Source organism: Artemia sp. Qi Xiang Cuo, chromosome 18, assembly GCF_049724085.1.
Source record: "Artemia sp. Qi Xiang Cuo chromosome 18, ASM4972408v1, whole genome shotgun sequence".
In the NCBI taxonomy this organism is placed as follows: domain Eukaryota; kingdom Metazoa; phylum Arthropoda; class Branchiopoda; order Anostraca; family Artemiidae; genus Artemia; species Artemia sp. Qi Xiang Cuo.
Window position 1 is genome coordinate 44993187 of NC_142811.1, and position 23070 is coordinate 45016256.

The 23070-nt window shown below is 35.5% G+C and overlaps 1 protein-coding gene across 1 annotated transcript in view; it reads left to right on the plus strand.

The window, feature by feature from the left end:
- LOC148941543 (uncharacterized) overlaps positions 1 to 23070 on the plus strand; it is a 36560-nt gene that overhangs the window by 4132 nt on the left and 9358 nt on the right. Inside the window, exons 2-3 of the mRNA XM_089104693.1 lie at positions 494 to 1078; positions 17026 to 17159. Of these exons, the coding sequence (XP_088960819.1) occupies positions 511 to 1078; positions 17026 to 17159 (702 nt within the window). The 5' untranslated portion in view covers positions 494 to 510. The remainder of the gene's footprint in view (positions 1 to 493; positions 1079 to 17025; positions 17160 to 23070) is intronic.

Here is a 23070-nt window from a genome sequence, read left to right on the forward strand (position 1 = left end):
AACCTATTTTGCCCCTCCCCCCCTAAATTTTTTTTATCAGATCAACCCATTTTACCCCCCGCCCCCTAAAAAAATATTGGATCCGCCCCTGGAAGGAACTCAGCCATCCTAAGCAACGTTTCAGTGGCGTAAGCCTCAATTGATCACAGTATTATGTTTAATCATATGTTGTATTTGCTTAATATATAATTTATGAGAAGGTTTTGTGAAAATTTAACAACCTTTAATATATTTGTCTTATCTTTCACGTTTTTTTCAAACTCACCCCTTCCTCTTCCTCGCAAAACAATCCTTTCGCACTTGCATGGAAGACAATATTGTAACCTTAAACATCATTGATGGTTCTAAACACTTTCAAGCGTTTCATTTCCGTTAAAGTATTTAGCCATTCAAAGCAGCGAGTCAGAGTGGTCTACCCCATTAGAGCCACCTCCCCCCAAAAAAGTTCACATCTATTTTTACTGTGCAGGGTACTAATTTCCATGCATTTCAGGTATTATTGATTAAAAGATGTGTGACAACACCCCAACTTACCCAGCTGGCTCTGCACTTAGCCATCTTTCCGGTCTAAGCATGTCTGTTGGTCACCATGCATATTCACTTCAACAGTCGTATCCTTATTCATATGCACCGCAACCCAACTTAAACTCTACCATGAACAGTATGCCTTCCCCAACTGGAAGTGATATGTCAAGGTCACCTAGTCCAATGAACAATCAAAGTTCAAATCAGGGCAGCAAAGTTTGCCAGAATGGCCAGAAAAAAACTGATGAACATATTAAACGTCCAATGAATGCATTTATGGTATGGTCGCGACTGCAGCGTAGGAAGATAGCACAGGACCATCCCAAAATGCATAATTCGGAAATTTCAAAACGACTTGGGGCAGAGTGGAAGTTGCTTACTGAAGATGAAAAAAGACCCTTTATAGATGAAGCAAAAAGACTAAGGGCAATGCATATGAAAGATCATCCGGACTATAAGTATAGACCAAGGAGGAAGCCAAAACCTACAAGAAAAGATGGATTTGGATACGCTTTACCGTATCCATCCGTTCCCATTGATGCCCTACGAGCAGGTAAATTAACACCACAGTTGTACTATCAGATTTTCTTTCAGATTCCATCTCTCTTCGTTAAACTTCATATACCCTACCGTGCTTTGTTGAGATACTGCCAATGATAATGCTTGTATAAAAAATAGACACTTTCTACTGCCCTACTCGAATTCGGGGGGGGGGGTACCACCCCATACTTTTCCCCCTTCCTAGATTTTCGAAAATACCCTTTTTGGGTATTTTTATTATTGGTATTTTCGTGACACTGCCATTTGAAGCATGATTTTTTCATGAAATATTATCCAATCCTTTATTTCTAGTTTTGTCGTTTGCGTTGAACTGATAAAGTGAACCGATTTTTATGGACAGTTTAAATTGTTAGCTTCATCCACTGGATTTAAATCCTTTTGCATCAAAAATAAAACACAATTTTGTGAACGCTTGGTTTATGTTTTTTTTTTATTTTTTTTACAATGCATAACACAAGATTTACGGATATGTAAAAATAAATATTAGGCCAAATTATTTAGGTCTGTGTTTCTCGATGGGATGTATATGCATCCGAGTGTCGTGTTATTCATTTAACCAACAATATGAACATTATCTATAACAAATCCAGGGCCGTTCCTAGAGTTGGTGGCATTTGGGGCAAATTAATTACGGCACCTCCTCCCGCTCAAACATAAGAAAACTGAAGTCCTAGCCACTGCACGTCTAGCCACGATGCCCGGGGCAGCTTGTCCCGGTCATCCCCACTCCCCCTCTTTGAACGACCCTGGACAGATTCGTCCTGCTCAAATGGAATAGTGAATACAATAAATCATACTCTAGAAGTAAAAAATTAGGGGGCACATGTCTTCTACATAGGATAATGGATTAAAATGGATATTTTAAAGAAAGCAGCCACAGGTTGCCAAAAAAGGGTTGCTTTATTCATTTAAGCAGTAATCTGAAAATTATCGATAGCAGATCCATGGCCGTTCATATAGGGTTGATGGCGTCGAGGCAAAATTAATTACGGCAACTCCTCCCACTCAAACATAAATAAAAAAAAACAGAAGTTGCAGGCTCAGGTTAACCCCCCTCCCCCTCTTTGAACGGCCCTGAGCAGATCTGCCCAACTCAAAATAGAATAATGAATAAAAAAATTATACTCTAGAAGCAAAAAAAATGGGGGCACATGCCCTCTAAACCTCTAATTAGGATAATGGATTAAAATAAATATTTTAAAGAAACCAGCCACAGGCTGCGAAACAAGGGTTGGAGGAAATAGGGGGTGCGTATTGTTATTTATTCCATAGCATTTATTTAGTTATTTATCATATTTAGACAAAAAAAAGAACAACCAAAATTAAGGTAACAGATAGTTAATCAAATACATAGGATATTTAATATCTAAACAATAAAAATCAGAGTTCGAATCGGTAAGAGAAAACCATCTCTGATTATGAAGAAATTACCATCGTTAATCAAATACCGTAATATAAATAACAAAGAAGGAAAGAAAGAAAGCAGAAAAAAAATAAAAAAATGTGATGATTAAAAAAGAATTTAATTAAATAACATGCTGGATAGTCGGTAGGTTATCGAACACCTGATGTAGCTTCGTAATGAAAGCAACAACCATGGAGCAATAGGACTAACAGCAAAGCGCAAATAAAATTATCTTCATAGGTTCTATTATTTTAATATTTTAAATATAATCTAAACTTGTTTGTAATAGGAAATAGCTGTTGAAATTGGAAGGATATTTACGAAAAGTAATTAAAGGCAAGACAAAAGCTTGGTGAAGAGTTGCAATATCATAATTATTTTATATAAAACGGAAATCGGATATTCGACTTCATAAGGACGTCCTTAAGTTGTGGTGAAGTTTTTGATGATAGCAGGCACCAAATTTAATAAAAAAAAGAAGCGTCGGTGAAAAATCAATTAAAGACTACATAAAAACATATGATACCCAACACCTTAAGAGAGTGTAGTTTTCTACATAAATATTCCACACACAATAAAACTACATAATGTCATGATCCCAAGGCGAAAAGATTAAACAATTATTATGATTTTTAATTCCATCAATCTCAATCTATTTCGAAGGTGTACTTACCAAGCAACCCCACAGGTAACTCAGCTTTAAATTGACTAATGGGTAATTAATCAATTGATAGTGTTTGAATTTTTTACGGAAGAAAAGCGTTCTCAAATTTAATTAATTAGTTTTCTTTAACGCGGCAACACTGACGAAAACAGTGGTAGCGTCCCAAAAGCTTCAGAAAATTCAAACAACTAAAAGAAAAGCCTTAGAAAATCGTGGTTTGTAGACGTAAATAGTCCCAAGAAGGGTCCTGAGTAGGTGAAAATTGCTTTCATTTCAATGCACTCGTTACTTAAAGACTGGTTTAAAGGCTTAGCTCTCATTCAGCTCAATGAGTTTTAGTTTCCGATTCAGTTAATGGTATTGTAGGTTTAATCTCTGCATTCAAAGTGTTTGCATCTAGCTAGTCTTAATGGTAACGCTTGCTAAACAACCGTACTTACAATAAATAATTGCTGGAGGTTACAACTTGGTTCAGTAAAAGTTAAAACCTTCAACCTTGTTAAGTACCGAAAAATATCAGAAGATGCAATAGAGTTCTACGAAGTTGGCTGCATTTTCAGGCTTCAATTAGAAAACCGGATTGCCAAAGTAATTTTTTGGCTCCGTTAGATTTGCGCTTGAAAAGTAAAATCTTCTGCAAGCAGGGTTGTATCTAGGATTTTTTTCAGGGGGGGGGGGCATTTGTGTCTGTGGGGAGTTAAAAAAAACTTACAAAACACAACAAAAATTTGTTTATATTTATTTTTGTTACTTGCTTAAGAATCGGACAAAACTTTGGGGGAAGTGGGAAGGGGGTGGAGGTTCAATCTGTGTTACCCCCCTCTATCTGGCCCTGCTTGCAATTTGAGTAATTCAGGTACTGCTGTCTTCTGAACACGCAGAGATTTCTTGGGGGCGACGAGCATAACTTCTCTTGGAGAAGACTCAATTAAAAAAAACTAAAAAAAATTAGAAACACTCTCGCGAGATGAACAATATATACAACTACGGAAAAACCACTAGCTTTTTGAGGTACCTTTCGTGGGCAAGGACTAAAGACCTTTTATGGGTCCTTCACTAACGTGGCTGGTCAAAGTCAACGTCACTAAGGTTTGTGTTCTCCCTTGTAAAGCTTGGGACTGGTAAACCCCTGATAATCACCCCAGATGTTTTTAAGACCTTTATTGATGGTAATTATATGAACTATAAATAACTATTCCTTTTTATTTCAAATTGTGAAACTCATTGATGGCACCACAAACCCATTTAAGAAAAATTAAAAAAAGGGGCATATGATATGGGACGCGGTAATATTACAAAAGGTGGCATCTAACATTTTTGTCAAGGGTTATTTCTTTTCTTTTTTGTCAAAGGATATTCATGATTTGTTTTACTAAATGACATACATCAATTCAACTGGTCCGATTTGCATCCCTATATCTTAGCAGGGTCTTTTTTCTCATATGGAAATTGATGCTTACTATAAGTACGTCTATCTTATCATTAAGGTCAGATAAAAGCCTTTTTCTTTTGCAAACAACTGTTCGTCAACACCAATTTGTCTAACTCTTCGGTATAATTTATGTGGTATAATAATAAAGTCTTTTGTATTAGTTTAAGCACAAAGGACCCCAAAATAAATAGAAAAATTTTGCCCGCTGGACCCATCTCATACTAGAAAACCGTGACTTTCCGATTTTTCTTTTTTTGTTTTTTTTTGTGGTTTAAAATCAGGATGTTTTAGGGCATTGTAACGTTTTTGCAAATAATGCCAGGTTGGGCTGTGAAAATACATAGGCAAAACTAATCAGCTAAGTTTTGACAACGTTTTTGTCACCAGCCGGCTGTATTTGTGACATTTTTATGCGCTTTTTATACTTTGGCATAAGGAGCAGGGGCTTCCCCTCCCACTGATTCATACGAAATTTGTTTTAAGCTTAATATCACTTTATTTTTCAACGTTGATTCCCAAAGACAAATGGGAATCTACATTCCTTATTTTAAATTTGGCGCCTACAACTACCAAAAACTGCATAACTATAAAGAGTTTAAGCCCTCAGCCCTCACAAGTATACAATGACGTCACCTCACTCCAGTCATTTCACTCGCTACAAGTCGGTAGTTCGGGCCTTTGGCCCTTGCACGGCTGTTAACAAGATGTCGAATTTTCTTTTTTGTTTCTAGTTCATACTCCTGGGGATTTTCATAACTCAAGTTGAAGCTAAAGTCGGCTCCTCAGTATCTGGCTTTAGGTCTCTTGGGATCTAAGATTGCTATAATCGGTACCAAGGAAGTTTAAAGGTATCTGAAGATTAGGATACCGATTGGTACTTTCCGTGCATTACCTTGTTGAAAAATCTATAAAGTAATGCAGATAGTGTGATATTGTTTCCACGTATACAAAGTACCGGTGGGATTATTACTTGCTAATCCCACGGTTAAGCTAGGAAAATTGAAATCAGCACCAGACCATATATAGTAGATTCTCCGTTCGTGCATACCACCCTCCCTTCCTAACCATACACAAAAAGTCATACGAATTAACTTTTTTTTGGGTTAAAACTATCAAAGTATGTGACACCTTATATTCAAGAAGGTACTATTATGTTATTTATTGGTTTTCGAACGGTGCTGAAATTAGCGAGCTTCTATTTCATCTTAAGATTGCTTTGGGTTTTGGAGTTAGCTGACTAGGAGTCTTTTTCATCAAAAAGGGAATATCGAGTGTTTCTTAATTTGTTGATATATATATATATATATATATATATATATATATATATATATATATATATATATATATATATATATATATATATATATATATATATATATATATATATATATATATATATATATATATATATATATATATATATATATATATATATATATATATATATGCGTGTGTAAGTTTCTACTCAACGTGTTCAAACAATAAAATTTAATTTTCACTTAGAGTCCTTACAGCTGACTAACATCTAATCAGGAATCTTTTTCCTGTCAATAGAGAACAAATAGATCTTAAAAAGCTCAAATTTAATCACAATAAGGAGGGGAATATATTGCCGTCAATTGCTCTTTGCCTAAGCATACAAATTTTCCTGGGAATCTCTTCCATAACAGGACAATAAACCCTCGCGTTCCAGTAAACTAGTGAGGACAGACCTCCTATTCTTTGTTCCAAGAGGATAACAATTTACCATGAAGCCAGGTGTAGAGTTCGAGTTTGTTCCGCCCCCAAAAGCGTATTGTGTGGAGGGTAAGAAGGGGGTAATATGTAAACAGCTAGGCGTCAATCGCAGGCATTCCTCAATTATGTTTGAGTGGATCGCTATATTCCCGCGGTCGATTAAACAGTGTATCAGCAACACAAAAGCGTTAAAAGCAGATGTAACAGGCTATACAACAATCCATTGTCTAATCATCAATGCTTTGTTCTCTTTCCGGAAAATAAAACACTTTAAAATGCTTATTTTTTATTACCGTCAAGGGTACGAGAATCGTTTATTAGCGACACTTAATCTTGGACCCTCGTGATCATAGCTGATTGATGTACAAAGAATTTTCTAAAGCGTAACAATACAATATTCATGCCCAGGATGCTGGGTGGTAATAATGGAAGATACTCCATTATTTCAAGCGTAGTCAAAGCTTCTGGTTTTCGTATTAATTGTTTTTCCACAATGAATAATACTTTTCGATCAGCTTATGGAACCCTCAGCTTACAAGTTGGCCACTCATATAATTATTTTTATGATAGAACTAAAACAATACATTTAAAAAACTTATTTAAATAGCGGTGAAAGATTAAAACAAGGAAAATCGTCTTAGTATGAAAACTAGCCCTATACCCTCCTGGGAAAATCCAGTGGGCTGGGAGAATTTCCAACCCCACTGGGAAATTCTCCTGTTTTTTTTTTTTTTTTTTTTTACATTTGGCTCAGACTTCTAAATACTTACGGTGGTGGAAGATGCTTTATTATTATATCCTTCCAGGCATATAACGGGAAAGGTCTTCGACCCGTCCTTAAAATACGAAGTTTCTTACGATTTCTCCTATTATTTTTTAAGGTCCCTTTATTTAATTCACGTATTTCCACCCTCTTTACTTAAATGGAACGTTCTCAAGCCCATGGCGGCTCAACACGTTGCCTCATATCATATAATTTGGAAAAAATTAAAATGTGTATATGTGGCACATATGGCAGTCCTCTGCCAAAACCTAGGATATGCATGTTTTTTTTCAAGAAAGTCTAAGATTATATTTATTTCAGTCTTTGCCACCCATTTTATGCTGACCAAGGATACTAAATTTTATCATTCTGGTGTGTCTGTACTCCGTTTTGTCTGTGGAAAACGGGTGAAATTTTTTTTACCTTTAGATACAAAGTCATATTTCATAAATTGAAGTCAGAGATGTTCCTAGGATGGGCGGTGCCTGGCGAAAAATTATTTACAGCGCCCCCTCTCCAATTAAATATAAGCAAAAAAGCCAAATCAAAATGAAAAATTTGATGAAAGTGGGCCACCCCAGCCGCGGCGTCCGGGCTTATTCTGGTTGCTCCCACCCTCTTTTAAGTGCAGTAGACAGGAAGATTCCAACTGCACCATTAGACTCGACGAACTGAGATCAGAGAGGGAGGGTGAGTCTATCTTCAACTGAAAGTTGAATTTCTTTGTAAATACAGATATATTTGTATCTTTGTCCGCATTCTTATCCTCCTCCTATTGTATAGTCTTGTGGATTATGCTCAAACTACCTCGGAATCCCTAGATTTATCTCTTAGAATATGCAACACCCCTTAGAATAGTACCTAAGAATATTTTAATATGTTGGCTGCGCCAGTTCAAAAGGTGTTTTTCGTATTTTTTTCTTTTTTTTAATCTGATATTCATAGCTTATCAAACACTTTGTGGTAACGAACTGTAAGTAAGGAGCGACCCGGCTCAATGGTAACTAAAACTCTAGAAAACGGAATTTTGATACCAATAGATACATCAAAAGAATTAGATTTTAATGCTGACTTCAAATATATAAGTTTCATCAAGTTTAGTCCAACCTATCAAAAGTTACGCGCCTGAGAAAATTTGGCTGATTTTAGAAAAAAGGGAGAAAGACCCCCTAAAAGTTATAGAACCTTAATGAAAATCACACCATCATATTCAGCGTATCAGAGAATCCTACTGCAGAGGTTTCAAGCTCCTATCTACCAAAATGTAGAATTTGCATTTTTTGCCAGAAGAAAGATCACGGATGCGTGTTTATTTGTTTGTTTGTTTTTTTTCCAGGGGGGATCGTATCGACCCAGTGGTCCTAGATATCGTGGGAGGGCTCAACCGAACGGAAATAAAAGTTCTAGTTCCCTTTTTAAGTGACCAAAAATGGAGGGCAACTAGGCCCCCTCCCACGCTAATATTTTTCCCAAAGTCACCCGATCAAAATTTTGAGATAGCCATTTTGTTCAGCATGGTCGAAAATATGATAACTATGTCTTTCAGGATGACTTAATCCCCCGAAGTTCCCGGGGGGAGGGCTGAAAGTTATGAACTTTACCCAATGTTAACAGATAGTATTGGTTATTGGGAAGTATACAGACGTTTTCGGGGGTTATTTGGGAGGATCTTTCCATGAAGGACGTTTTCATGGGAGAAGGGACATTGCTATGAAGGGGGTGCCGGATTTCCCAGCATTATTTAAAAAAAGATCAGAAATTATATATAAAAAAACAAGTTTTTCAACTGAAAGTAAGGAGCAACATCAAAACTTAAAGCGACAGAAAACATTACGTATATGATTGGGTTCACCCCCTAGTCAATAACTCGCTCTTTAAGCCAAAGATTATTTAGTACTTTCATAAGAGCTAATTATTCTAATTAACGTCATTTGTGATTAAGGGGTCATTTTTAAAGAATTGGAACAAAATTTGAACTTTAGCTTGAAGAGCAGGGTATTGACTAGTGGGCGAACCCTCTAATATAAATATTAAAAATATATGAATATAGAAGTTCGTTACGTAAGTTAATTCGTAAGTTACGCATATTTATTACTAATAAAAACATTCGTAAATAAAATTAAACAGGTTTCGAGAAAACCATTTAACCAAATAAAACTGCTACTACTACTAACTACTAACAACTCACCGCAGCACCAAGTCGCCTGAGGCCAACGCAGCTACGCACGCTCCTCCTCCACCCCAATCTATTCAAAGCCTCCCTTTTTACACCCACCCACGAAGTTCCCATTTCCTTAAAATCTTTCTTTATGACGTCCTCCCACCCCACACGACCTGCTTCCTGTCAAGCCCTATACGGTTGGCCGAAAAGAACAATCTTCGGCAATGTGTCATCCTTCATCCGCAAAACTTGCCCTAGCCACCTCAACCTTTCTTTCATTCTAGCCCTAAAGAGCGGGATTGAATCACATTTTTCATATAGCCTATTGTTTTAAATACGGTCAGTCAGCCGTGTACCCAGAACAATCCTTAAGCAATTTCTCTGGAAAACGTCTAGCAAATCTTCATCCACTTTTCGGAGTGTCCATGCTTCAGAGCAATATTTGCCACTGTCATCACTGTAGCTTCTAATATTTTAATCTTGGTTTGCAGACTTATCTTCCTATTCTTCCAAACTTTTTCTAACTGTGAAAAAAGGCCCTGGGCCTTGGCTGTTCTACTTTTAACATTTTGACTGCTCTCGCCATCTTCACTAATAATCCTTTTAAGGGAAATGAAGCTGTTTATTGGATCAATGTTTATTTTACCTAGCGTCACATTTTCTTGCTAACTTATTGCTAGTCTTAGTGACTTAGACTTCTTAACATTAATTTTTAAACCTATACTAGCACCCTGAAAACCTCTAAAACTTCATTTATTTTGCTCACACTTTCACCTAGGATGCTTAAATCACCAGCATAATCCAAGTCCAGGAAACTTTTTCCTCCCCATTTGATTCCGTGGTCTCCCATTGCCTTTCCTGTGCTCCTTAAAACAAAGTCCATCAAAATAATCCATATAAAGGGGGATAGAACACAACCCTGCTTAACTCCTGATCAAACAGTTCGTGGTAACGAACTGTAAGTAAGGAGCGACCCGGCTCAATGGTAACCGAAACTCTAGAAAACGGTATTTTGATACCAATAGTTACATCAAAAGAATCATATTTTAATGCTGATTTCAAATATATAAGTTTCATTAAGTTTAATTGTGCCCATTAAAAGTTAGGTGCCTGAGAAAATTTGGCTGATTTTTGAAAAAAGGAGGAAAGACCCCCTAAAAGTTATAGAACCTTAATGAAAATCGCACCCTCATATTCAGCGTATCAGAGAACCCTAATTTATAGATTTCAAGCTCCCATATAAAAAATTTTGTAATTTTTAATTTTTTGCCATACGTAATATCCCGGGTGCGTGTTTATTTGTTTTTTTTTTTTTCCCAGGGGTGATCGTATCGACCCCTGGTTACTAGAATAAATTTGGAGGGCTACATGGTATGTAAATTAAAATTTATATTTCCCTTTTTAATTGACCAAAAAAATTTGAGGGCAACTAGCCCCCCTCCAATGCTGATTTTTGTCCCAAAGTCACCCGATCAAAATTTTGAGATAGCCAGGTTGTTAAACCTGTTCGAAAATATTATAAGTAGATCTTTTAAGATGACTTAACCCCCCAAAATTCCCGGGGGGAGGGCTGAAAGTTAAGAATTTTACCCAATGTTAATTTTTCCTGGTAGTGGGGGGGGGGGTGGTTCGGGGGTTATGGGGGAGGAGCTTTACATGAAGGAAGTTTTCATGGGGGAAGGGACATTGCTATGAAAGGGAAGCCGGACTTCCCAGCATTATTTAAAGCAAGATCAGAAAATTAATATAAAAAAACAACTATTTCAACTGCAATAGCAGCAACATCGAAACTTCAAACGAACAGAAAATATTACATATATGATTGGGTTCACCCCGTAGTCAATACCTCGCTCTTTAAGCCAAAGATTTTTTAGTACTTTCATAATAGCTATTTATTCTAATTAACGGCCTTTGTGATTAAGCGGTCATTTTTAAAGAATCGGAACAAAATTCGAACTTTCGCTTAAAGAGCAAGGTATTGACTAGGGGGCGAACCCCCTTATAAATAGATTAAAAATATATGAATATAGAAGTTCGTTACGTAAGTTAATTCGTAAGTTACGTATATTTATTACTAATAAAAACGTTCGTAAATATAATTAAACAAGTTTCGAGAAAGCCATTTAACTAAATAAAAGTAAATTAATATGAAAATTTTGTTTTGATTATTTATGTACGGTGAGCCAAGATCAAAACCTGAATTTATTCAAAAACGTTCAAAAATTAAATAAAAAAACAAGTTTTTTTAAATGAAAGTACGGAGCGACATTACCAAAAACACCCACCCGACCGGCGGCCGGATATGACCGGGGCTGTCCCCTCCTCACCGCCGCGCTCTGTACGATAACTTTTTACTCGGTCTCACGAATTTATTTTTTTAAACAATAAAAAAATTTAGCGTAAAGGGCGAGTCGTTGAGGAGGAGACAGCCCCTTTCATATAAAGAATAATTTCTGTTCGTGTTAAGTTTTAATGTCGCTCCTTACTTTCAGTTTAAAAAACTTGTTTTTTTATTTAATTTAATACAAAACCAGCTGCTAACCTCATTTCCTACCTTAACTGCAGCAGTGTTTTTCTCGTACATAGCACTAATCACTTTAATGTATTTGTCTGGTATACCATACAAGGATAAAACCTTTACCAAACCTCTTCTATCAACAGGATCGAACGCTTGCTCATAATCTATGAAACTGAGGACCAAAGGTGTTTGAAAACTCAGGCACTTCTCCATTATTAGTCTAAGAGTGAAAATTTGGTCAACACATCTTCTACCTTTTCTAAAACCGCACTGTTCTTCTCTTAAAACTTTGTCTACGGCATCTCTCACTTTAAAAAGTATCATATTACTAAGTAATTTACTACCTACAGAGACCAGACTAATGCCTCGATAATTACCACGCTCGCTTTCATCACCTTTCTTATAAAGTGGCTTAATTAAGGTTTTTCTAAAATCGTTAGATACTTCCCCTTTTTCAAAAATCATGTTAATAATCTTCAGTAACTTATTTCTAACCTCAGAGCCACCATATTTAAGAAATTCATTTATAACCCTGTCAGCACCTGGGGCCTTATAATTTCTTAATCTTTTTAATACTGTCGCTAATTCTTCCTCACAAAACATATCTTCCTTCAAATCCAAGGTATCACAAACTTGTTTATTTTTCTCTGTATTTTCTCTTGCAACTCTGTCTCGGTTTAGAAAACTCTCAAAATGTTCGGCCCAGCTCTCTTTAGTTTTTTCCTTGTCGCTAATTGCTGTCCCATTCCTATCTTTAACTGGGCCACGTCCGGATTGACTACTCCCTCTCAATTTGTTAACATGCCAGTACAATATTTTACTATTAGTCTTCTATATTATTGTGTCCTTAGATACATAAAAGCTCGTGTTTATTTGTGTTGTTTCGTGTTTTTTTTTCAAAATAGTTTGTCCTCTTTTTTACTTCCAAAAACGTTCTAAGTATATCGACGCAACAGTTCCTTAGTACATTTACAGCAGTCTGAGGCTGGATATTCTCAGCACCTCTCATTAATTTTAAATGAGAACAGTATCAACGCAACAGTAACAAAAATGCTCAAAAATATAAAATGAAAATAACATAAGAAAATAAAATGGAATAGTTTATTCTTACTACAAGTTATTCCCATTTATTGACAAAAAAAAAACATTCTTGCAGTAACATACTATTTGACGACGAATCTCTGGATGTATCTCTTAGAGTTTCGACAAATTAAATATAGCCAAGCTATTACGGTTAAGGATTTTCATCCCATGGGCTGTTTCATTATAAAAGTAACCATATCAACTAATATACTATGAGTACTTAAATAGCATAAATACGAACAATTTCTGGCAATAAATAGATTCTGGCGATTAAGTATGATATCTAAACATGATAAACAAACTTGTATTATGGTTTCAAATTTTAAACATAATTGGCTCTCAGATAATTCATTCCAATAATTCCAAATCACGTAAATATAAATACGCAAATACGTAAATACGTATGATAGTACACGACACCATAATACGTGGTAGTGTGGCTTGCGTCACTGCACAAAAAAATGGGAATCTGTAAGAAATCGTGGAGCAAAAGCATCAATTATCTATTGGAAAATAACTCTCTCTACTTATAGTTTACGTTCAGTAACTGAAAGTCCCAACGTTAAAATATTGTTCTTTCTTAAAATTGCGTTTCAAAACTGCCATTGAGAACAAATATGGACCAAATCGTATATTGCTGAGACATATGAATGTTACAAGCCTCAGGGACTTTATAGAGAGAGAGAGAGAGAGAGAGAGAGAGAGAGAGAGGAAGAGAGAGAGAGAGAGAGAGAGAGAGAGAGAGTGAGAGAGAGAGAGTGAGAGAGAGAGAGAGAGACAGAGAGAGAGAGAGAGAGACAGAGAGAGAGACAGACAGACAGAGAGAGAGACAGAGAGAGAGAGAGAGACAGAGATACAGAGAGACAGAGAGACAAACAGAGAGAGAGAGAGAGAGAGAGAGAGAGAGACAGACAGACAGACAGGCAGACAGAGGCGAATCTAGAGCAAAATCTGGGGGGGGGGGAGGGAATGTGACAAGGTTGCCAATGAGCAAAATCTGGGGGGGGGAATGTGACAAAGGTGCCAATAATTGACCAAATTGACAGATTTATTTTAAAGAAAAAGGGGAAAGACAGGGAAAGAGGGTGCCAGAAAAAAAACTGGGGAGGGGGGTTGGCCTCCCCCCTGGGTCCAACAGTGAGAGAGAGAGAGTGAGGGGGATAAAAAAGCCAAAGATAGCTTGGTCAATAGACCGTAGAAATAATTGTAAATGATTAAAAATGCAATTGGGGATCTAATTTAAGAAGCTACATATAGAAATATCTTAGTCTATTTCAAGATGAAATTCCGTTGAATTTCATTCACATGTAACAGCAGTCAATTAAGATACTGAAGCATAAAACACACTTCAGCTCCAGCAAAAAAAAGAAGAAGAAAATTGATCGAACAATTTCTTTTTAATTTAAAATTGAATGTTAACTGTGGCATTAAATTAAAATTAAATTGAGCATTAAAAATCTAACTAATAATTTTATAAATTTCAAAGCACTTTTTTTTTAATTCGTAACGTTTTTTTGTGTAATATTTAAGTTCATTAGGGATAAACAAGCTCCATTTTATAAATTCGTAAATTTACAAAAAAGTATCTTGAATTGAGTAAAATGTATGGTTAATACAAACAATTTCTTAGATAACAATCTGCAAATTTTACTCAGTAAAATTTGGTGAAATTGGTACGTGACGAAATTTTAGTAAATTTGTCAAACCTGTGTTGTGAATGTGATAATTTTTCAGAAAATAAAAAAAAGCTAGTAGTTACGCTAAAATTTCCTATTTTACGACGACAATGCAGTTCATGAGTCTGCTAAGCATCAAACATGGTGTAATCACGCAATGTGTGTCATGCATGAGAAATTTAACAAATGCGACCATGAGAAAAATCACAACGTATTTATCAGTGTTTTCGCTATTATATGACATTTATGCTCTGTATCACAATATCTCATGAAATACTATAAGTGTAATGTCTTATTGCTCACTGAATTAACCATCTCCGTGGACAAATATCCATTATAAAATTCAAAAGAGAGATCCAAAGTGGCGTTGCATGCAATTTTCGTTTTATCTGCGTATGTTCTGACCGTTCATTTCAGTTGCTGTTGCTAGTGGCTACATAGGTAGCGTTCGTAAAATGACTCGGAAATAACGGTTCCTACAATAGACCTTTCCACAAACCCCGTGTTTAATTGCAAATGATTTTTTTACTTTTAGTGTTCAATAGCCAAATGCAGTTATTTAACTGCATTTAAAAGCGCTAATTTAATCCTATTGTAATTATTTACTTGTTTCACTTTAGCTCAATAAGCTGCAATTTATCTTTTTACGGATAGAGAACTTGTGGAATATTTATATATTAGTACTTAGCTAACTATATTTTCAGTTAGTTTCAAAGGCTCTATGAGTTCCAATATTTTTTTATGTTTTTTTTTGTAAGAAAGTCTGTTCTATTTCCCGAAAAAACTGAAATTTAATTCTTTCCGACGAAAAACCATTTTGTGAGGTTTATGTGTAGAATTTATGTCTGTTCGCATAAAAACACTTTTGCCATACTAGTTTTAGTAATAAAAAAAACATAAAAAAACGGTGTTACACATCACAAATTTCACAGGAGATAAAAAAAACGGAATTCTTTTTTGTTTTTCTATTGTTTTTGAAAAACGTTGATTATAGATAATTTTTTTTTTGCCTTGAGGATAATAAAACCTTAATTTGATATTAATATTACAATGTTCGTCAAAACGATCATATTTGATATATAATATTAATGGTACCACGTAGATTTAAGCCTAAGATCTGTCTGAAATCGAATGTTATCAATAAAATTTTAGATGTCATTTAGTCTTTGATTCTTTGTAATGTCCTTCGGTGCTTTTCAATCACGGAAAAAACCTTAACGAGCTCTTTGGAAACAGCTTTTAAAATAAACCTATAAAAACCATTTTAAAATGTATCTGATGTTCATTTGTCATAATGCTAAATATATTCGAGAAGCATTCGGGCTTAGAATGTCTTTATTCGACTAGTTTTGTTAAAATTTATTAATTTTCTTTTTCTCTAAAGATAGTTCTGAGCACTAAAAAAGCTTCCATGTCTTCCTTGCTTATAGGAATATTTATTTTGAAATTTCTTCTGGAATGATTTGATGGAGCTTCATTATTAATGAAACCCACGATCTAGAATTCACTTCTAGATCGAATTCAGAATTCACTTAGCAAAGTCTTAGGTTGTCTTTGCTTAATGTTTTGGTTTGTTTTAAGAATTTGTTTAAGAAGGCTTCTCTCAACTTCACTATCAACCAAACCAATCAGCTAGAATTCGCTTAATGAAATCGTTAGGTTGTATTTTTCTGGAATATTTTAATTATTTCGAGAAAATTTCAGCCAGACTGCGCAAACGGAACATGTCTAGCAAAACTTTTCGGTCGTTTTGCTTGACCGAATCTAATGTCTTATCTAAAAAAATAGCTTAGCTCTTTTTGACCTCGTGAATTCCGAGTGTCTTTAGACGTATTCCCTTTTAGCAATGGACATATTAAAAAAAAAAAAAAATTATAGATCTACGCTAAAGATTGGTTCTTAGGTGAAACAACTTCCAAGCGAAACCAATTTCAAAAATGTAATTCAGATAATTTGTAATTCCAGACAAGCAGAATGAAATGAAAATAATTAAAAAAGGGAAGAAGGTAAAACTACTTTCTCTGCCAGTAAAGACATCCAAGTATTCTAATAAGATCCTCGACCATGTTGTTCTCAGTAGAATACAAATAGAAGCGAAACAATACAGGGAAAAACAGCGAAGAGAAAACAGGAACCAAACCATGAACGGTATGACTCCAAGTTGATCTAAAACTTCAAAAATTGAAAAGCGAAAAAATATAAAAAAGAAGAAGAAAAACAGAACGAAGAAAACAGAAAAGAAGAAAACAGAACGAAGTAAAATTAAACTTCACAGTGTTTTCTTTCTTTTCAACAACTAATAATAATAGTTGTCAAAACTTGCAGGATATTATATAGCTTTAACTAATTATGGGGTGATTACTAAGAAAAGAAGCTTATCTGAGCAACTTTTACTATTTCCTATAATACATAGTTACTGCATCTTCAAATAAACCGTCTCTTTTTGATAATTTTTGTTTCTCAATGTTTATCCACAAAGTGATTAAAATCTAATTTTTAGGGGTAGCCAATCCAATGGTCTCGATGGGAGGATTTTATCCATCAGCTGCTTATGGAAACTTCACAGCCGCGACTATGGCTGCAGCAGCTGCTCAGAGTGCAGCTATTAACGGCATAACTGGAGCTGGCCAACAGGTAATTAGTATTTTCAATTTGTAAAGTCTGTAGGGTAAAGATACTGATCTAAATTATTTGGTAAGGATTAAAGCCTGTGCTGTGGAGATAAAAGCTACACCAAATAGAACGTGAAGGTTACAAGGAACTTAAGTAAAGGCCTATTCACAATGAGGTGTTAGTAACATTGAGATTTTCTAGCGTTAATTTTAGCCAATCGGATTTTTCACACAATTTCTGATTTCCTGAAAAATTCTAAATGGCTCAAAATAGTGTTAGCTAATTCTTGGTTTTAGTTAAAATTTAATTGGAAATTACACTTAAGGAGTTGATCAATTGTCATGGTATCATAAAAAGGCGACGAACAAAAGTGGAAGTGTACTACGTCTTACAAACATGGGAACGCAAATCAACCAAGCCTTGCAGTTTTAGCAGTTGCAATTACACCCTGCAGTGTCAAGCAAAAAAAAAAAAAAAAAAAAAAAAAAACACAAAATTGAATTTTTCAAATTTGGCGGTAGTAAATTTTTTTGTTAAAGCCCCATTCACACTTGAGCTGAGCAATGCACTAATTTTTAGCCATAGTTACTTCGGATCAATCTGAGGTGCTTTTGAAATATGAATAAACTAGCAGATAATGATTATGCCTATACGTTGATATTTTAGCTCAACATACACGTGAATGGGACTTACGGCCAGTTAACAACATGTTTAGCTAAACATGGATGTGTAAGTGTAATCATTTTAGACCAATCACAATTTGCTTCCTCTTTCAGAAGTAGCCTTGATTGGTCCCTAGTTATAATGGCTAGAAATTGATGTCCAGCTAAGCACACGTGTCAACGACGTCCAGTTGAAACAACTGATGAGTCTGGGCTCAGCTGGTAATCTAGTGAATCAGGGACTTGAAATTAATTTGTGTTTTTGATACTATTTCAGAGGGGTATTTTCAATTTTAAATTCATTTCGTACAGAATTTTTAGTTTCAAAAGCGATTTATTTTTAATTCTTAGACCTAAGTTTCGAGGCTGGATTACTACCAAATTTTTGAATTTATGGAAATATTGCATATTAATTTGTCCACCATAAAACTTTACACAAGAATGTGTAAAAAACATAACTCAGTAAAAATATAGTTTAGGCCTGTTCTGTTTTTGTGGAATGTGACTGAAGGATTTACAGGGGCTATTTTTCAATGTTAGATAATGTTAGATAATTTGAAAGTTAGATAATGTTAGATAATTAATCAGAAATTAGAAAGGAGACGATAATGTTCATCTACTCTATGGTGGTTCGCAAACATAACTATAGAGTTAGGCTACAAAAATGTAAATATTCCCAATATTAAGTAAATTTATATATTTTTAGATAGCATCGTATGATTTTAAATAATAATTTTATGGAAAATGAAAAAAAAAAAAATTGGGCGTTGGAGTTAAGCTTTAAAAACACAAAAATAGGTGAATTACAAGGAAAACAAGCAAAATAATAGTAAATACTTTAAGATTTTGGAGACAGGGGACACGGATCTGAACGCTCACTCGCTTCCATACGTGCCTGATGTCTGATTTAAAGGAAATATGCCAATGTCTCAGATTACTGGATACTTGAAAGAGCTAATCCAGAAGGGAACTATGAAATTTTATAGAAATATTTGTGAAATTATTTTTGTGCACAATGAAAACTGTGACGTTAATTTCGAAGCTGTTGAAAGAACTATGAGACTAAATTAATAAAGCTGTTAATTACTCAATTTCAATTGCTGATATATTTATTTTGAGAAACTTTAGATAATTTAGATTTCCCGTAAACAGAATGGCTGAGCCTTATTTTACTCTCTTGCTGTAAGCAAATAATAATAGAACTCTAACCACTTTTAATAATGGCCATAATTAAGGCGTACTCTACCCACAAAAAGAAGACGTTTGAAAACTGCTTAAATTAGCACAATTTAGTGTCTATAGCGTCCTAAAATCTTTGATCTGTATGATTGAAAGATGTATTCTCTTTATGCTTGTGGCTGAAAACCTCATATCATGAGCTAAACATGTGCCCCGCTTATATGGTACAAATTCTGCTCAATCCATGCTTGAATTTATGCCAGATCTATAATCCCCTACCTGCCTGAGGGTTTCCATTTCTAAAATGATAGTCCTGCCTTTGGTGCTGAAGAATGGGTCTTTGTCTGGATCTTGAGCACCTGGAATCGGCTTGGAGGTATGTTTAGCTCTCGGCAAGAGCCTGCCAACAAAACCATGTTTTCTGCAGATTTCAGCCTAGTTAGTTATAAATAAAAATAAATGGAATTAAACAAAACAGTTTTATATTATGGAATACAATCAAAGCCACTTTCCATCCATTTTTGTGCTTAGCTCAGAAAATATTTTTGACCAAATCGCTCAGACCATTTAAATGAAAAACAAATTCTCTAACCAATATACCAAGCAAGCATTAAGGGAAAACCATATTTCTCTGTTTTAGGAATTTTTTTCAGATAAATCGTACATGGAAAACCGCCTAAATTTATTTTTTGCGGTACTAAGATACAGCCCCACTGCCATGTGCTGAAGATGGCTTAACCCCGTTAATATATTTGTATTCTTCCTCGATCAGTTTCATGATGATTTTTAAAGCTATAAAAGTAATAATAAGTATTAAAAGCAATCTATACCAAATTTAAGGGAACATTTGTATTCAAATGATTGATTAAACATGTTTGAACGAAGAAACAAAACATTTTAGCAATAATCTTCATTTCTCAGTAACAAGGTAAGGGTTGTAGAAGTCTTAACATTCTGTTTATTATTATTATTAGTATTACTACTATTATTACGGGTGGAGTCAAAACTGAGTCGAGGATCAGGTACCCAAAGCCCATTGCCTTCGAACAGAAAAAAGGGAAAAACTAGCAAAAGCAGCCCGTGGGCTATTGCTGCATCCTTTGGGGTGGTCATTTTGAGATATCCCTTGCCTATCTCTTTTTTTCCTTTGTTTAAAAGCCCTCCTTGATATTGTTAAGGTGTCCACAATTGTTTTTCCCCATCCAAAGAACCCCCTCTGCCAGCTTCAGACTGACCTTGAAAGGCAAGGTTCAACCTTCAAAAGGATGGGGAATGTCCCTCACTACGAGTCAGCCATCAGCACAAAGCGGTACTTGATCCATACAACCGGCATTAGAAAGAGTAATTCTTTCTCCCACTTCAGATTGCTTCTTGAGGGATCTTTTCTTGTTATAGGGTCGGTGCTTCATGAGTCCAGGGGAAGGGGGAGGGGGTTGAATACCCTGGTATGACATTGGAAGCTATTTTTGAATTCCATCTATCCAAAATCAGCAGTGTATTCCACAAACCTCAGCGTCTGCCTCATGGTAAGACACAGGGCAAGATGACCAGTGATTTGACACTGTTAAATTTTTTCTTTTTACAAAACGTATCAAAATTTGTTCATATACATTTTTGTTATTTTTTTAAGAGTCAGACTTTTTTTTTTTGGGGGGGGGGTGGTGGGTGGGGGGGGGTTTCAATCCCAGTACCTTCCCCCTGGGTATGCCATTGGATGTAGATATTATCAATGATTTATTAAATAATCTTCTTTCCTTTTACCAGAATGTTTTTCTGCATTAGCATGTTATACTAAAATTGTAACCGTCTCAGTTGGTAACGGATCTTAACATCTGAAATATCCATCTTGGACAAATCGGATTTCACCATAAGTAAACTTATCAAGCTGCGTGGCATATCCTTATTGGTTTAAACTGTACTCATTTGCATAAGCTAAAAATGATGAATTACATCTTGAAGCAAGATCACGCTGTTATCTAACAGTACTATTAGTTTTGAAATGCGAGATGAGAAGTGTTTTATGACCGGCGCCTGATACTTTAATTGCATAAAGAGATGCCGAACCAAGGTTTTTACTAACCTAAAATAAAATCCATGGTAGGCCTCTGAGAAAGTTGATTCTTTGGCGATTCTTCATAATAAGTGTTTTATGTCCAGTGCCTCAACTAGAGATGAGTTACCACTCAACTATGGTTACCACTCAACAAGAAAAGAAAATCCATCGTAGGCCTCTAAGATAGTTGGTACTTCGGGGGATTCGGATGAGGAGTGTCTTATGACTGGTGTGCAGTTAGCAATAATGCACTAATGCAGAGAGGCTGAATCATACGTGTCACCTAACTAAAAAACAAAACCCATGGCAGGCAGCTGGTTGTCACTCAACTAAGATTTTTTTTTAAATATCTGAAACAATTATTCTTCAGTGGATCTTCATAAGAAAAGTCTTGTGACTAGTGTCTCATCTGGTAATTATATTAAACGACCGAACCATGGTTGCCCCCCCCCCAACTAAAAAAAGATCCATGGCAGGCCTCCCTCCCTGGTAGTCAGTACTTCAGGGGATCGGGATGAGGAGTGTTTTATGACTGGTGTGCAGTTAGCAATTATGTAGAGAGGCTGTACCACGGTATTCACCTATCTAAAAAACAACACCCATGGCAGGTGTCCGAAACAGTTTATGTATGGGGGAAGATTTGTAATAAGTTCTTATAACTGGTACCTCAACTAGTAAATTTTAAAGAGAGGTTGAGCCAGGGTTGTTACTCCACTGAATTTTTTTTTGGATGTTCATAAGAAATGAACAACAATGGATGTTCACAAGAAAAGTCTTGTGACTACTCTCTCATCTGGTAGTTATATAAAACGACCGAGCCATGGTTGCCCCCCAACTAAAAAGAAAATACATGGTAGGCCTCCAGTATAGTTGGTACTTCAGGGGTTTGGGATGAGGAATGTTTTATGACTGATGTGCAGTTAGCAATTATGTATAGAGGCCGCACCATGGTTTTCACCTAACTAAAAAACAAAACCCGTGGCAGGTGTCTGAAATAGTTTATATCTGGGGGGAGATTTGTAATAAGTTCTTATAACTGGTACTTCAACTACTAAATTTTAAAGAGAGAATGAGCCAGGGTTGTCACTCAACTGAAAAGTTTTTTTCATATATATCTGAGATAGTTATTCTTCAAAATTTAATTATAACTATCTTTTTTTTTTTAAATAAGAAAAGTCTTGTGACTATTGTCTCATCTGGTAGTTATATAACCGACCGAACCATGGTTGTCCCTCAACTAAAAAGAAAATCCATGGCAGGCCTCCAGTATAGTTGGTACTTCGGGGGATCAGGATGAGGAATGTTTTATGACTGATGTGCAGTTAGCAATTATGTATAGAGGCCGCACCATGGTTTTCACCTAACAAAAAAACATAACCCGTGGCAGGTGTCTGAAATAGTTTATATCTGGGGGAAAATTTTTAATGTAATAAGTTACTTTGGTACCTCACCTAGTAAATTTTAAAGAGAGCCAGAGCCAGGGTTGTCACTCAACTGAAAAAAAAAATGTTTGATATATCTGAGATTGTTGATTCTTCAGTGGATCTTCACAAGGAAGGTCTTATAATCAGTGTTTCATCTGGTAATTATATAAACAGACAGAAGCACGGTTTCCCCTCAACTAAAAAGAAATCCCCCAGCAGCCCTCCTAGATAGTTTATACTTTGAGGGATCCGGATGAGGAATGTTTTTTGACTTGTGTGCAGTTAGCAATTATGTAGAGAGGCTGAACCATGTTTGTCACCTAGCTAAAAAACAAAACCCATGGCGGGCGTCTGAAATGGTTGATACCTTAAGGGAGATTTGTAATAAGTTTTTTTTATAACTGATACCTCAACTAGTAAATTTTAAAGAGAGGCTGAACCAGGGTTGTCACTCAACTGAAAAAATAGATTGTATATCTGAGATAGTTGATTCTTCACTGTATCTTCATAAGGAAGGTCTTTTGACCAGTGCCTCATCTGGTAATTATATTAAAAGGCCGAAACATGGTTGCCCCTCAACTAAAAAGAAAATCTATGGCAGGCCTCCAAAATAG